Raw genomic sequence first — 15205 nt, forward strand, 5'->3', positions numbered from 1 at the left:
AACTCTGAACTTAGGGGTAGCTTCAGAGTCCGCGTCAGTAGGGCATCCCGCCCCTACTGCGCTCCTGCATTTCCCGACCCCTCAGTGGTCGAGGCAGAACTCATGCGTCTCGCACGCTGGTTCTTGCCATCGCCCTTTGGGAAGGGAGTCCTCTTGCTGGGCATTTTTGCCCCAGCAGGGACCCTGGCATAGCAGCGAGCCATCATATGGCCGCGCTTGCCGCATTTAAAACAGACCACGTCTGCATTGCCCAACTCCATAGGAGTGGCATCTGTCTTTCGTCCGACGGCTTATACCAAGCTGTCGCCGAGGCACTGTTGTAGGATTGCTCCTCAACTAAGGCAATTTGGATTGCCTCTTCCATCGTCGACGGCACCTTTTTGAAAAGGGCCTGTCGCGATTGGCCATGCCGTAGTATGTGGGCACCTTAATGTGCTCCGGAATCGGACCTACGGTTATGGACGCCGACAGCGAGCGCATCTCTTGCACATACTCTTGCAGAGATCGCTTCGCCTGTCGCGCTCCAAAGAAGTGCGCCTGAAGCAACACTTCGTTGTTCGGCGGCTGGTACATGGCGCGAATCTTTTCCTTAAGATCGCCCATGAAGGAAACGCTTTCTGTCCGCCATAAGCGCCGAGTAAGCCCACTCTGAGGCCTTACCGCGCAGATGCGACATGGCGTACGACACCATCCGGCTGTCGTCCTCGATGAGCTGGGCGACACCGCATTGCTCCACGGCTAAAAGCCAGTGGACAATCGTGTGCGTTGCAGTTCCATCGAACTTGGGCGGGTCCATCCGAATGGGCCTCGGCTGATGCGGCTGGACAGAGAGCATCTCAACAGTCCTGTTGAGAGCCTTGCTCCGAGCCTGCCCATGCCTCAGCTTAGGGCTTGTTCACGAAGTCCCTGCGCCATAAGCCGTGCCACCTCCCTATGATGTTCGAAGAGGTGGGGGAAATGAGCCTAATCAATTGAGGCTCATCCTCACGTACATACGCAGAGATGCGAGTCGTGGGAAGGAGTTCAAGTGCTACCAAGTGTAGGCGGGTTTGTCGTAATGCGGCCACGCTCCACTTAGACACACAGCCTAGCACAGCGAGGAAGCGGTTAAACCAGCTTCTCTTGCGTGCAGTGAGGTTGGAGGGGGATCTTTGGTATGCCACCCGTTACATAGACACGTTCAATACGACTGGCTTGTGACACCGGCTGAGCACGTTTACGTGTCTCGGCGGAGCTTTAGGCTGCGAATCCTCTATGTCAGAACCATTATGGATTATGGTCTGAGCATAAGGAGCTGTGGTTATATTCAACGGAGAAGTAGCTGCGCCTGTATGCGCAGCGCTCTCCTTAATTGTCGCTGCGCTTTCCAGCGCAGACGACGAGATAGCATTCGTGAATGCTGCTGTTTCATGTTGTGAGCCATGAGAGGAGTTTGAATGGGCAATAATGCGCCATCATTCTTTCTCATGAGCTCGTTGTCCGCATCACTACTACGAGATGATGGCAACGGTGTCAACTCATTGTAGTCGACAATGAGCGACGGATCAGCATCCTCACTGTTAAAGTGGTATGGATCCTTTAGCCCCGTTAACGTGACAGTCATTGGACGCGACCGGCGAATTAACGCCACGCGTGCGCTTAGTGCGAGGTTGAGTGGGCGTCTTCGCAGACGACCAACCAACGTGGCCCCTTTTAGGTGGCATCTTTGGCGCCGTGTAAAATACAGGTAGCAAGAGTGAAAGAGAGAACTAAGCGGCGCGTAGAGCAGCTCGCTGTTTCTCTGTCCTCTTTGATGAATTCAAAATGTAAGTTCGTTCTGAAAGGGGAGGATGGTAAAACAGGCTAAAGTTGCCCTAATGTTACACAGTCCCCGTTAAGTACACTTGGTGTACTTAAGGGAATGGTCAATTACTAATTTAAGTAATTAGACCCAGCACTCGGGCGTGGTTCACATTTGTGACCAACCCATGAGTATGTGATGCACATAGGTGTGTTCACATTAAGAGAGATGACGGCTAGCGCCATCCGTTACGCGAGGTATCTAGAAAGATACGCTCGCAATACATATTAATTTTTATTTGTAGATATGACATTTTGATTGGTAAAAATAGGTATTTTTATTTACTACGATTGAATATAAATCAGTCTGAAAACCGCTTTCTAAGAGGTAAGTGCGCACGAGGAGCCGGATTTACCGCTCCCGTGACGACACTTAACCAAAGTGCATAGTGCGTTGTGTGAGGTCGCTAACGCGCCCACCACAACTACCTCACTGCACGCAAGAGAAGCTGGTCAAACCGCTTCCTCGCTGTGCTAGGATGTGTGTCTAAGTAGTGCGTGGCCGCATTACGACGTGCCCGCCTACACCGCAGCTCTAATGGCTTCTTCATGTTGGAAAATGGTGTTTTACATGCTGAAAATACCGCCAGGTCACAAGCCATCAAGAAACTGTCTCTATTCAGGATTGACTTTCATTTGTATATTTTGGTGTGTTGCAGGGAACAGAAGCCGGAGGGTGAGCATACCATTTTGCAGGAGCAAGTAGCAACCGCAAATCAGGGTGGTACACAGATAATGTTGGCAACAAACTTACTCCTTAAAAACACTTCTGTGGAGACCTTGCTAGCGTCGTTTTGAAAGGTTATGAGCCCAATGGCGGGTGAGGAAGTGTTTAGGGGCGCAATACCCGATTACGCTGGGAATGCGTATGGGAAGAAGCGCAAGTAGCTGCTCGCGAAAGGGGCGTCACTGAGGAAGAGTACTTGGGTGCTCGCGAAAAGGGTATGCCAAGTGTTGAAGCCTTACCAGGCTGCGACATTGCCGCAGAGCTGGCTAGGATTTCTTCGCGTTTGGACTCTATGAATAAAGAGCGTCAGGGACCAGGACAGTACCATGCTGAGACCAAGGTTTACCACCTCGTAATTTGTATGCAGGTGGATTTGGGTCATGACGCAGGCCCCACAAAAGTGGACCTTTGAGTTGGTAGACAGACATCAAGTTTTTCGCTACAAAAGTGGAGTACATGGTCCAGGTGCGCGCGCGTGGCGAGAGCAGGCTCAAGCGAATTACCAGCAGCAGCTCGCGTATGAACGCCAGCGTATGCAGCCCCAGTCTTGGCATGAGTTGCATCAAGGAGTTGCTGAGTTGCACCAATGGGCAGAGGGGCGTCGAGAAGAGTTACGGCGCAGGAGCAAGGAGCAACTGCAGATCAGGGTGGCAGTAGGTATGACACAGATAATGTTGGTAATAAACTTATTCTTTAAAAACACTTCTTTGGAGACCTTCCTAGCTTTCTATTTAAAAGTTCACCATCCTCAAGTGCGATTCACGTAGTTCCAGGAGGCTTATAATAACATTTTTCAGGAAGGTGGATAATTGACGGTAGATTTCAATGTTGCTAGTCGTGCGCGGAGAATTCAATGTTGCTGTTTGTGCACGGAGATTTCGACGTTGATGTATTAAATGAAATGTGATGAGCTGTAAACACGACATTTGATTGGCTAAAACTGAATTGAGTGAGTTTAGGAAAAGCGAGGGTGAGTTTACGAATTCCCTAAATATACTCCATCGTAAGCGTCGAGCATCGTTTTGTTTTGCTTAAGCATACACGATATCACGCGGCTCGGGAGCGTAAGGGAAAATGTCCTTCGACTATGAAATTGCTATAGTACTGGTGCCCTGCACGCCTAGGTTGCCTATCTCAACAAATGTGATGTAACTTTCTAGCTATTTCCAATTATTCGCATAAAATAATTCGAAGCACTTGGCAATTGCCAAGCTGTTTATTCATCAAAAAAATAAATTAAGGCCGCGCGCTTTCGAAGTACGAGCCAATAGTTTACTTTTACTTAAGAAAATCAAAAAATAAAAACGAAAAAAAAAACAATAGAATTGCAAGTAAAAGTAACTTTTCTTGTCCCAATTTACATGGCAGAATTGACTTGGTGCCGACCCCCATCACCACCAAGTCAATTCTGCCATCGCATTGGTTAAAAATCTCTTCTGCGGTACCGTCATAATGGGCGAGCGGATTGGAAGGGTTTTTGTATTAATCAAAAATATGCGAGTTGGAAAATGCAGCCTGCAGACACTTAGCGATGCCAATGTGGCTCTTTGGCGAGTCTTACGGAGCCTCTGTCGGGGTACCAATGATTTTCGCACCTAAAGCTTTAAGAACGTCTACTTTCTCGAGGCTCGTTTATTTCTATACGCGTTGGGGGATAATGAGACGGATTGCAAGAAGACTTGAGATAGTTTCGGACTTACCTGGCAGCGTAATGATGCAGTGGTAGCCCTTTATAGCAGATGCAAGCGCCAAGCCAATAGCTTTAGTAGAATCTTCATTAGCATCGCTAAGTAGGATTTTTTGAAAAGATAATTATACGCATCAGTGTTGTCTGACTTTGGCTCGATTAGCGTGTCGCCAGACTTGATACGACCCGAAGTTTCAGCATCTTCTATCATACGCTTGCCTACGCGATCTGTGGTAGATCCACCGGCGTTAAAGAACTCGCACTTTGCAAGCAATTCGCATTGTAAATGTGCCTTTTGCCAATGCTGTGGATGGGAATAATGGGCGTCTGGCCGACCGCTGCCTGGAGATGAAGTGCGCAAGTCAGCAAATGAAAACGATTCATCGCCACTCTTACGATAAAAAAACGAGTACCATAAATCACCATAATGTTGCTGTCGACGTCGAAGAGAACTTTCGACTCCATTAGTACATTCGCGACACAATCTTGCAACCTCATTGGTGGGGTGGCACTCTTTCAATCAGAAATGCCACTAAACAAACATTGCGTCCCTCGGAGACCGTATATTTACGTCCGCGCGACATTCAGATCACAACAAATTGCTATCCTTCGCGAAGAAACGCTTTTACGTCGTCAGAGCGTTGATTTGCATCGCGTCATTGGGCACTTTCCGTCGTACTTCTCGCAAGCTTACGAATTACACCCGCTGCATGGCGAAATTCGCCGACTTTATTACTTGGACCACCCTCGACGTTGTGTACGTACATTGACTCGTAGCAGCAGCTCATCTCCTCTTGAAAGAGAAACGTGGCGCGTGTATTCAAACTGACTCGTTCCCGATCTCGAGTGTTCCTTACTAACATTAATGTCACCGTCTTTTTTCTATATGTTTAGCTTATCCAAGCAATTGTATCCATTTTCACTTTGTTTTCTACAAGACGTTACCATCTCGCGTAACCCAATATAACCTGTCACGTTACAGCGGTTACACACCGAGTACACTCGAAGCCGGACGACGATGGAAAGTATTAGAAATAATACAATCGACGGCGATAGTTCCAGTGGCAGTCCAAAAGACATTCACAGTTTGATACGAAATCAAAAGTGTTTCCTAAAAGACAAAGGCCTTTGTAACCCCGAACTCGTCGTTAACACGTCGACACTTCAAAGCGAAACGACGTTTGTGAAGAAGAATGCAATTCGCCGTTTCGACAGCATGTTAAAGAAGAAAATGGCGTTAGCACGCTCTTGTAAAGATGGGAATGGACCCTTGTCATCAACTGTAGCAGCTCCCAGTATTGCTGACAAATTGAATCAAGAAAAGTGGCCTGTCAAAGTGTGTAACCCTCGAGCGGGTACAAAGGCACAAAAAAGGTTACAAACTGGGTTACAGTGTCAAGGACGCATAAATGCAAGTTTATTCGATATACTAGAAGAATCAGGAGAAGATTCCGAGACATCCAACAGCTCATATAGCTCATCAAATAGCTCGGAGCACACGGAAATATTCTGTCAACGGTTTTTATATATATCGTCTGCAAATTCAAAGCAATTAGAAGGGTTTCCATTGCTACTACCGCCACATTCTCGTGATTTCAAGTCCGACCTCGAGTCAGGAGCGAGGAATTCGCTTCCAACCATTAAAACAGAAGTTTTTAAGCTCGTAAAGCTTGCAAATCCAGTCATTTGGACCTACGTACTCGAGTTCTTTCCGTCAATCGTAAGCATGACACTCGTGGGTCACTTGAAGTCGCCCTTAACCAAGCAATATCTCGATGGCGTGGCACTTTCGACCATGGTTTTGAATCTCACAGCCATTGGTATTGGCTTTGGCTTAGCAACGGCCATGGATACACTCTGCTCGCAAGCTTACGGTGCCAAGAAAGCAAAAAAGCTGGGGATTTATCTTCAAAGTGGACTCATTGTCCTTGGTGTCACGTATCTTCCTGTATTCCTTTTAAATTGGTACACCGAAGCATTACTCGTAGCTATTGGCCAGCCAGCTCAAGTCGCCGCATTTGCAGGTCGTTTTAGCCAGATTTTATTACCAGGGATTCCAGCTTTATACGTCTACGAATTATTCAAGAAAGTTTTGCAAGCACAACACGTCGTGTTGCCAATGGTTTATATTGCTGTGATAAGTAACCTCGTCAACGTCTTTCTAGGGGGGTATTTGACTTTTTACACGTCTTGTGGATTCGATGGCACCGCAATTGCACGTCTCGTCTCGGACCTGGTCCTTCCATTCAGTCTCATTCCGTATTTTTATCAACATCCTTACGTTTTAGCCAAATGGTGGCCTGGATGGCATGTACACGAAGCGATGCAACACGTGAGTATTGTATTGGAACTCGGACTTCCAGGTGCCGCAATGTTATTGTTGGAATGGATGTCGTTTGAAATCATGGCGGCTCTTGTGGGGTTGTTGCCACATAGCATCATGGCAATCACCGTGCATTCCGTACTCGTGAATGTCTCGACCTTTGCATTTAATTTTTTTCTTGGCATTTCTGTGGCGGCAAATGTACTTGTGGGGACGTACTTGGGAAGCAACAAGCCGCAACATGCGCGAATGGCATCGATGCTTGGCATGGTCCTTGCCGTATTGTTCTCGGTGGTGCTAGCAGTCGTTATCGTTGCGACACGGTACTTGATTCCCGCGATTTTCATTAATGATACCGTATCGATTGCATCAAGTGGCCACGCAATCCTCTACCTCATGCCGTATCAACTATGTGATGCCCTTAATGCTGTCATGCAAGGCGTGCTTCGCGGGACAGGACGACTTTCTCTCGGCGCAACGATCAATTTATTCTCGTACTTTGTACTTGGGCTGCCTCTTGGCACGTATTTTGCATTTTCAATGGGTATGGGCGTCCCGGGATTCTGGGCTGGGTTGACGATTGGCATCGTTTTTGGCTGTGTTGTGTCATTTGTCAAGATTTGCGAGACGGATTGGAACGGCATGGCTGATGATGCGCGCGTGCGCACTAGCTGAGAGGCAATCGACGGTGACGCAGTTGAGTTTGACAATGTATTGTACCGACGCAAAATGCTTTACCTTTTTTTTTCAACATTTTAAAACCATAAAACGGAAAAAAAAAAGTTATTTTTTTGTATATCTTGACAAGCCCAATCAATGCTGGTAATTTCAATGCAATCTCCAATACAAATTTAATTTAAGATGTATTGCATTTTCAATCGTCGCTTTGAAATTCTGCGCATCAAGTTTGTGCGAAAGGCTGTTGCTTACCATGCTACGACCTGTTTTCTGAGCTAAGCTTTATAAAAGGAAATTTCTTCGAGAACTACAGCAATAGAAGTGTGATTGTTACAATCGTGCAACTTGTGTAAACGATTGAAGATTACAAACAAGGACTTGGTGGCAAAGAAAAGACGAAAGTCGCATTTTACTCGTGTTATGACAAAAGTCCGATTTTTAAAGCTAAATTCTTTTTTTAGTGACAACTTAAAAGATGCCTGCAGCAATTCTGATAATTATTACAGCGATAAGCCCAAGAGGACGTTGCATGTCAGAAAAAAAGATAGGATCTCGCAAAGATCGACGTTTAAGTTGCATAGCCCCTCGATTACGGATGAATCTCTGTGCATTTTAGTCACGATAACTGGGCTCACAATTTCCATTTTTAAGATGTGAAAGAGGACAACAACCACAAGTCGTTGTACGCATCCGCATAGTTTAGTGTCCAAAGATGTAATACTTGCCTTTTCTCGGGGAGGCGACACGTCGGTGAGCCGCCAAAAACAAGCGAGCAAAGATGTGCCGTATAGTGATTAAGGCTTTTTAAAGACCACTTAAGACAAGAGCGATACAGCACCGTTAAAAAGGACAACGTGAGATCGTTCGACAACACGATTGACCACCGACTTGACGTGTCAGCTATTTAGCTGAGCCTTTGCGAGGACACAACAAAGTCCCATCTCAAGAACAAAGCCTTGCTTGAGACGAGTTTAATCCAATGAGAGCGTAGAAAAAGGTTTTAACGTAGACTACGGACCACTTAAAAGACCGTATTGTAGTCCAAAGAGTGGAATTCTACAATGCGCATCGTCTGTTCGATGCTTCCTTCTTACTCGACACGTCTCTTTAAATCCAATGTGGGCAAATAGCAGTATGATCAGTGAAAGTGGGTGTAGTGAAAGTTCACGAGGGGTTCGTCTCACGTGCGACTCTAAGCAACGACGATTGACTATAACGCAAGAAGCAAACACGTCGCAAGCGTTGGGCTGGAACCTCCAAGTGTCGGACCAAGACCTCGTAACGGATCTCTTGGCAACGCTTCCAAAGCTCAAAGCTGCCGTCGACGACCATGAAAATCGAGCCCCAAATTGGCTTCGCAAATCCAAGAGTGGCGACGCAGTCGAAGTCTACGAGCTCCTTCCAACTCGCGATGGCAAAGGCGATGATATGGATCTCGTCCACTCAATCGTCGCTACCATTGAAATTGAGTGTCATTTAAACGAAGTATTAAATGTCTTGACAAGCCACAAGACAAATCACGACTTGGAAGCGTCCATGCGTGCGATTATTCCCAAGAAAAAGATTCGACAAGGCGAAGTATTGCTCGAACCCCATGCCACAACATTGGATGGAGCTCCCATTCGACAATCCCACGTCCCTTCGAATCCAAAAACAACTCGCACCGACCCAGACGACGCGGAGCGCAAAGTGCTCATCAGTGTCAGTATGACGCGCTTTAAATCCAAGCGACGACTGGATGTTCGAGGCCGGTTACGCAATCGCCATCAACGATTACAAAAGTTGTGTCTCGCGACGCTCACGCATCCGTTTGAAGGCAAACAACGCGCCGTTCATGTGATCAAGACACTGCCACGATCCGTGCATGATCAACTCGCACCGATTGACGAGAAACACCAGAGTCGATCCGTTCTTGGGAGTGGCCTTCGTGGTCTCGATCATATTTCCGTTGGTTTTGATATCCAGACACGAACCGTGCATTGTATTGGACCACGAGGCGCTGTCCAATCGACACGAATCATTGCTCACGGATACGCGTCCGTCACGCCGCCCGAACACTTTGGTCGGCAACAACAACGGACCATGACAACGTATAGTCCCTCGGAATTGGCGTCGTATCGCTCGGCGCACGCAAATGCCGAAGCCAAGCACGTGATTGAGCTCTTGACGACGTCTCTCATGCAATTTGAACGTGTCATTCGTCGTCGACGACTGGGTTTGCAAACCTTTATGAAAAACCACCCACGAGACCGCGACACTAGTCATCGTGTCCAAACGTGTGAAGTCTGCAACCATCGGTTCTCAATCCTACGACGGGAATTCTACTGTCAACTCTGTGGCCACGTGTGTTGCGGCGAGTGCTCGAAACTGTACGAAGTCGAAGAATCGGTCGGTCATGTCACGAAAAAGCGGCTCTGTGTGCGCTGCCTTACGAATGTCAACTCGTGTGTATTTGAAGACGAAGACTTTATGACGGCGCTTGGTCCAGCGGTGATTCATGACGACGACGAGCACGACGTTGAAAATACAAGTGACGACTGTGGCCGTCGTGATTACAACGATACGTACGCAAGTATTGGCTCGACAGTCGCGTGTTCCGAATTTGAAAGCGGGGACACTCCCGACGATCCCGACGTCCCACGCGACACCAAAAGGGAGCACTCTCGAGCTTTACAAACACTCGATCGGCTGGTGAACCTTTCGTCTCAAACGTTTAAGAAACCAAGTTGTTTCGAACGCTCGCGGCTTACCAAGTCACAATTGTATCAGCAATCAAACGCGTCGTCTTTTGCGTCAATGCAAAGTGATTGTACGCAACCCTCGCTCCAAGCGTCGCAAGTTCACGAGTCACCGAGTCGGTATTCACAGAACGCACGCGAATTGAAAGATTCTCAACTCACACAGAGCCAGTTGAGTCAAACGCAGTCGGAATCGCCGCGGAAATCCCATTACCGACAAAGTCACGAGTACGTATCCAACCACGCTCGGACACGAGACACGCAACTTACACAGAGCCAGCTAAGTCAATCCCACTCCCGCTTTCAAGACACCCAACGTCAACTGCACCACTCGTCACAGTATCAATTCCACGACTCGCATGTACCTCCTCGTCAACTCGGTCAATCCCACTCGGATCGTCGTCAACTCCAATCGAAAAACAAATCGTCCCACCTTCCTTTGAACCGATATAGCCATCATCCAATCCATCACCCGTCTCGCTTTCAACAAACCTCGAATGACGAAAGCGTTGTCGCACAGCTTCGTGCAGATGTCGAAGATCATCTCAAACGAACGCTTCGCGCCACATTTCACGAAACGAAACAAAATTTATCGGGTCCGAATGAATCGCAATTTTCCATTGCACCTCCTGAACGCGATTATCAATTGGAATTTGATGGAAGTCAAACAATGTCGCCTTCCCATCCGTTGCCACCAAAGCCGCTACCAGCTCAAGAGCGAAGACGATTGCAATACGTTATAAGCTCAGGGGCTCTAAGCCCGACGTACGATCGTAGTGCCTTGAACATGTTGGCACAAATTGGGGCCGCGCACTTAAACTGTCCACTGGGATACGTGACTATGATTGACGAATTTACGCAATACGTTGTTGGACTGCACCCCCACGGAGCCATTGGAATGTCCCTCCCTCGTGAAGAATCAATGTGCTCGTACACAATTTATCACGAACGTCCGTTAGTCGTGAAAAATGCTTTGAATGACATTCGATTTAGCCACATGGGGTTTGTGAGCCAAACGGGACTTCGATTTTATGCGGGATTCCCAATTCGAGCACCGGATAGTGCCGTGGTGGCGACACTTTGTGCTGCGGATTATAAGCCGCACAAATTCATTTCGGCGAAACAGTATGCCGAAATGGAGGCATTGGCCGACTTGGCAAGTACGCTCATTATCACTCGAGAGTAGTAAACATGATTTTTAGTAGGCAATTCGAAATAAGTTACATTCGAGTTTGAAAATCGACACTAAGACCATTTAGTGTAAAACTAAAATACTCATTATATATTCTCATATCGACAAAAAAATTCGGCCATGTATGAGGAAAGCTTGGTAAGGGAATGGTTATTCCTTCGGTTTGGTCCACACTTTTTGCGCTAATGAAAAACCGAGCTTTGCAAATAGCGAATACAAGCAAATATTAAATTGCGATACAGGCCAACCCGATTCAAAGAAGCAAGAATTTTATGTTAGGTAATGTGATTAATGCCACAGACCAAGTAAATGGTATTTATTAGATTTTGATAGATTCAAAGGCAGTCGCCTTGACGTATAGCACGCAGATTGACGTACTTTATAAGTAGCTAGTGATGTTTCGAGGGCTATTAATGAAACGGGGCACTGCCGACTTGTACTGCTTCTGTAACGGGGTGAATCGTTACATGAAATTAGCACTTAAAGGTTGTAAAGTAATATAGTATCTATAAGGTAGATAATATTTGGAGGATTTTACTTTATATAGTAATATCCTGAATTCTTATCCATAAATAGGTATAGGCCATTATGTCTATTTATTTTGCAGACTAATCAGCTGTAGAAGTAATCAAAGAGAGTTACAAGATAAGATAGAGATAAGAATTCATTTACATGTTTAGTATTAGGTTATAATTAAGTCAGCATTTACAAAGATAGATTAAGAGACACTTAACTATATGAATACAGTTTTCATTTTACCCTTTTAAGGTTAACTTGTCTTAAGAGAAGTATTCCTCTGCACGTACAGTGTACGTCTCCTAACGTAAGGCACCACTCACAAATGAAGCAGCGTGAAGTGGACTTGTGCTGAAACAGTACAAGTCGTAGTGCCCCATTACAGCTTCAGAACAAGTCCAATACGCACTGCTTCAGTGCGAGTGTTGCCTCACGTCACTTCTAGTACACTGGTACGTGCAGAGGATGTGTAACGGGCTAAAGTTGCCCTAATGTTACACAGTCCCCGTTAGGTACATTATGTGTACTTAAGGGGATAATCAATTACTAAATAATAGTAATTAGACCCAACGCTCGGGTGTGGTGCACATTTGTGACCAACCCTTATGGATGTGATGCACATGGGTGCATTCCCTTTAGGAGGGATGACGCCCAGCATCATCCGTGATGACGGCTAGCGTCATCCGTTACGCGAGGTATCTATAAAGATACGCTCGCAATACATATTAAATGATATCGATAGAGATATCATTTTAATTGGTAAAAATAGGTATTTGTATTTAATTCTATTAAATATAAATCAGTCTGAAAATTACTACCTACTTGGTAAGTGCGCACGAGGAGACGGATTACCGCTCCCGTGACGACACTTTACCAGAGTTCTTAGTGTGTTGGGTGAGGTCGCTTGCGCGCCCACCACAACTACCTCACTGCACGCAAGAGAAGCAGGTTTAACCGCTTCCTCGCTGTGCTAGGGTGTGTGTCTAAGAAGAGCGAGGCCGCATTATGACGTGCCCGCCCACATAACATCGCATAGCGAAAACACGGTTTCTGATGAGCTCAGGGGCAATCACACCCATTACACTACTCTAATGTAGAAATTAGGGTGTGTGGCAATAGCGATTCCTTAATGTAATTTTAGTGGGGAACCATAGTCCAAAAGAGGATCTAACGACGATTGTAAAGGAATAACTGTTGATTTTTGGATGATACAGTGAAAATAGTTTATATGAAGTTTTTAATCAATACGGACGGGAAGGATGTGGCTACACCAAGAGGGTTGTGTGTTTATACCGGTTCCAAAATTTTATTGATATATATAATTTCTCTCTTATAGGAAATAGTATGTATCATTTCATTCATGTGATGGGACACGCAATTATAGTGACTGCTGAAATTAAAAGTAGAAACCACGGTTTCGACTGCTTTAACTCGACATTGTAAGGCTACTGAAGTGAATGATGAGGTGGACGTCATTGCCTTTTCGGAAAGTTTCTACCGAACATTTACACACGAGTAACTACTTGGTCACACCATATTTTAAACAATTGTCCAATCGAGTCCTTTCTCGTTACGCCGTACAAACAGACGGACTTATCTTACTCTGCCGAAAGAGTTAATATATTGACTGTCGTCAATATCACATATGACCGCAGTCACGATCGAATGTTTAGATTCGATTGGAATTATTGACGAATAATGCCATTATTAATTAAACGCGAAAAATGCCGTTTATGATTGATGCTGAATTTAAATTTTGTTCTTCGTAAAATCTAAGCCAACGGTCCACGCGTTGTCACCGTTTTGTATATTCAGAAAGTATTTAATTTGTGATCACGTGAAACTTTTCGTATTCTCAATAACTTAGGTTTTTTGGGGCCAGTTTGCATTTACAGATCACAGATATCATCATCAACGCCTAGTGTTGCAAAAAATTTGTACAGCCATTCGTATGAAGCTAAGAAATCGAGCCTTCCAGCATAGCTTCGATCTTACTCCAATTTACTCGAACATGCCAGAAATTGGTCCTCTTCTCCACAAGTGACGAATATGTCAATATTAGCAAACTGCTGATTGGCTTGCATAAAATTTAAATTTACTTCGCATTTAGTTGAACATATTGGCTGAAAATGTCTGTCGCTATTAACAATTCGTACGTGTTAATGTCTTCGTGCTTTTATAAGGTCAATCAGGCCATCCTCGGCTAGACTATTCACACTATTGAATCGAGATAGTTTCATAAACCAATGCATACAATGTCATAGCACCACTTAATAGCCCATAAAGCATCCAACGTCAGCTGTAATGGAAAAACTAGAAATGTTAGCCTTAAAGGAGGTGTGGCACACTCTTAGAGATACTTTTTTCTCTTTACTTATGTAAGTGATACCATTTTAGTTATTGTAAGATACACGTGTCAACCAGCATATATAGATGTGGTGCACGGTCTGCATTAGTTTTATTAGGGTAAGCTAGTCAACATTTAAAACATAGATAAGGTCCAATTTTCCTTTTGATATTAAAGCGTTTCGTGCCTTTTAAAGGCTTACGATGCTATTACTAAGATTGAGAGTCCTATCTAATGCATAATAGTTGCCACATGGCTCAACGAAACACTGAATTCCTTAGGCCAGAACTCGATTAGCTCAACAAGCATGTACGATTCTTGGAGATTGTTACATTGACTGGATCTATGGAATTTAGCGACTATCTGAGTCTATGAGTCTACCTCTGACGTAGGAGCGAGGTAGCTCCGCTAAAGCTGGTAGCACTTGAAGTCAAACTTCGCCTGAGTCTTTACAGACCGATTCTCTGCGAGGATAAAACCTCTTTTAAACTTTTAAAATTTAAACGCCACGCCTTTTATAAACTTTAAGTTTCGGTTGCGGAAGAACAAATGCATTTTATCCTGCCTCATAGATCAGAGCTACTCAATGCACGGCTAGATGCCTTTATCCACTTCGTGTCCACCCTGATTGGACAGGAATATAACTATAGCGGCACCCACAGAATTGGTCTGTCCTAATAGCTGACTAGGAGCGTAGGGTGTCTTGAGTGTTAAGCATATGAGGTCAAAGATGGAGAAAATCTCCCTCCTAATTTTTAAAAGGTGGATATGGTCATAAATTTGACTTCTTTATTAGGGAAGCAGCAAGTTGGCTTGTCCATTTCCAAACTCGGTGGCAGAGCCAGTTAATGGGCTCTTAACCTGCAACACGTCTGTAGACGTCGCTTGTTCCACGTAGGACACGCTGAGACTGCAAATGTTTCGCATGTATCCCTTGCCTAATCATGCTTATCGCGTGCATCTACGCTTATTATCTTCCCGTAAGGTTAAAACCAATGGCGGACTATGTCCAAGAATTTCGAACTCTTAATGATGCTACCCATTACGAGAGACAATATTATAAATTTATTTTGAATGGTCTCTGTACGAACGTGGCAAAAACGAAAGTTTTCCAAGTCCACTTCGCTACATTTGAAGCGGCTGTAGATATTGCGCTGA

At 45.3% G+C, this 15205-nt stretch overlaps 4 protein-coding genes across 4 annotated transcripts; 3 read left to right on the forward strand and 1 right to left on the reverse strand.

Annotated features, from left to right (window-relative positions):
* Positions 1-2783: 2783 nt before the first annotated feature.
* CCR75_001302 (uncharacterized protein) lies at positions 2784-2978 on the forward strand (the record flags this gene model as incomplete). Its single annotated transcript, XM_067959406.1, has 1 exon — positions 2784-2978. One exon carries the CDS (start codon positions 2784-2786, stop codon positions 2976-2978), a length of 195 nt encoding a protein of 64 aa, XP_067819252.1.
* A 1318-nt stretch (positions 2979-4296) lies between these two features.
* Positions 4297-4718, reverse strand: CCR75_001303 (uncharacterized protein; the record flags this gene model as incomplete). Its single annotated transcript, XM_067959407.1, has 2 exons — positions 4297-4644; positions 4677-4718. 2 exons carry the CDS (start codon positions 4716-4718, stop codon positions 4297-4299), a joined length of 390 nt encoding a protein of 129 aa, XP_067819251.1.
* Positions 4719-5271: 553 nt separating this feature from the next.
* CCR75_001304 (uncharacterized protein) lies at positions 5272-7251 on the forward strand (the record flags this gene model as incomplete). The annotated part of the gene is made up of 1 exon (XM_067959408.1): positions 5272-7251. The coding sequence occupies one exon, from the start codon at positions 5272-5274 to the stop codon at positions 7249-7251; it is 1980 nt and encodes a 659-aa protein (XP_067819250.1).
* A 1119-nt stretch (positions 7252-8370) lies between these two features.
* On the forward strand, positions 8371-11178 carry CCR75_001305 (uncharacterized protein; the record flags this gene model as incomplete). Its single annotated transcript, XM_067959409.1, has 1 exon — positions 8371-11178. The coding sequence occupies one exon, from the start codon at positions 8371-8373 to the stop codon at positions 11176-11178; it is 2808 nt and encodes a 935-aa protein (XP_067819249.1).
* Between the last annotated feature and the right edge of the window lie 4027 nt (positions 11179-15205).

Source organism: Bremia lactucae, linkage group LG15, assembly GCF_004359215.1.
Source record: "Bremia lactucae strain SF5 linkage group LG15, whole genome shotgun sequence".
Taxonomy (NCBI): Eukaryota; Oomycota; class Peronosporomycetes; order Peronosporales; family Peronosporaceae; genus Bremia; species Bremia lactucae.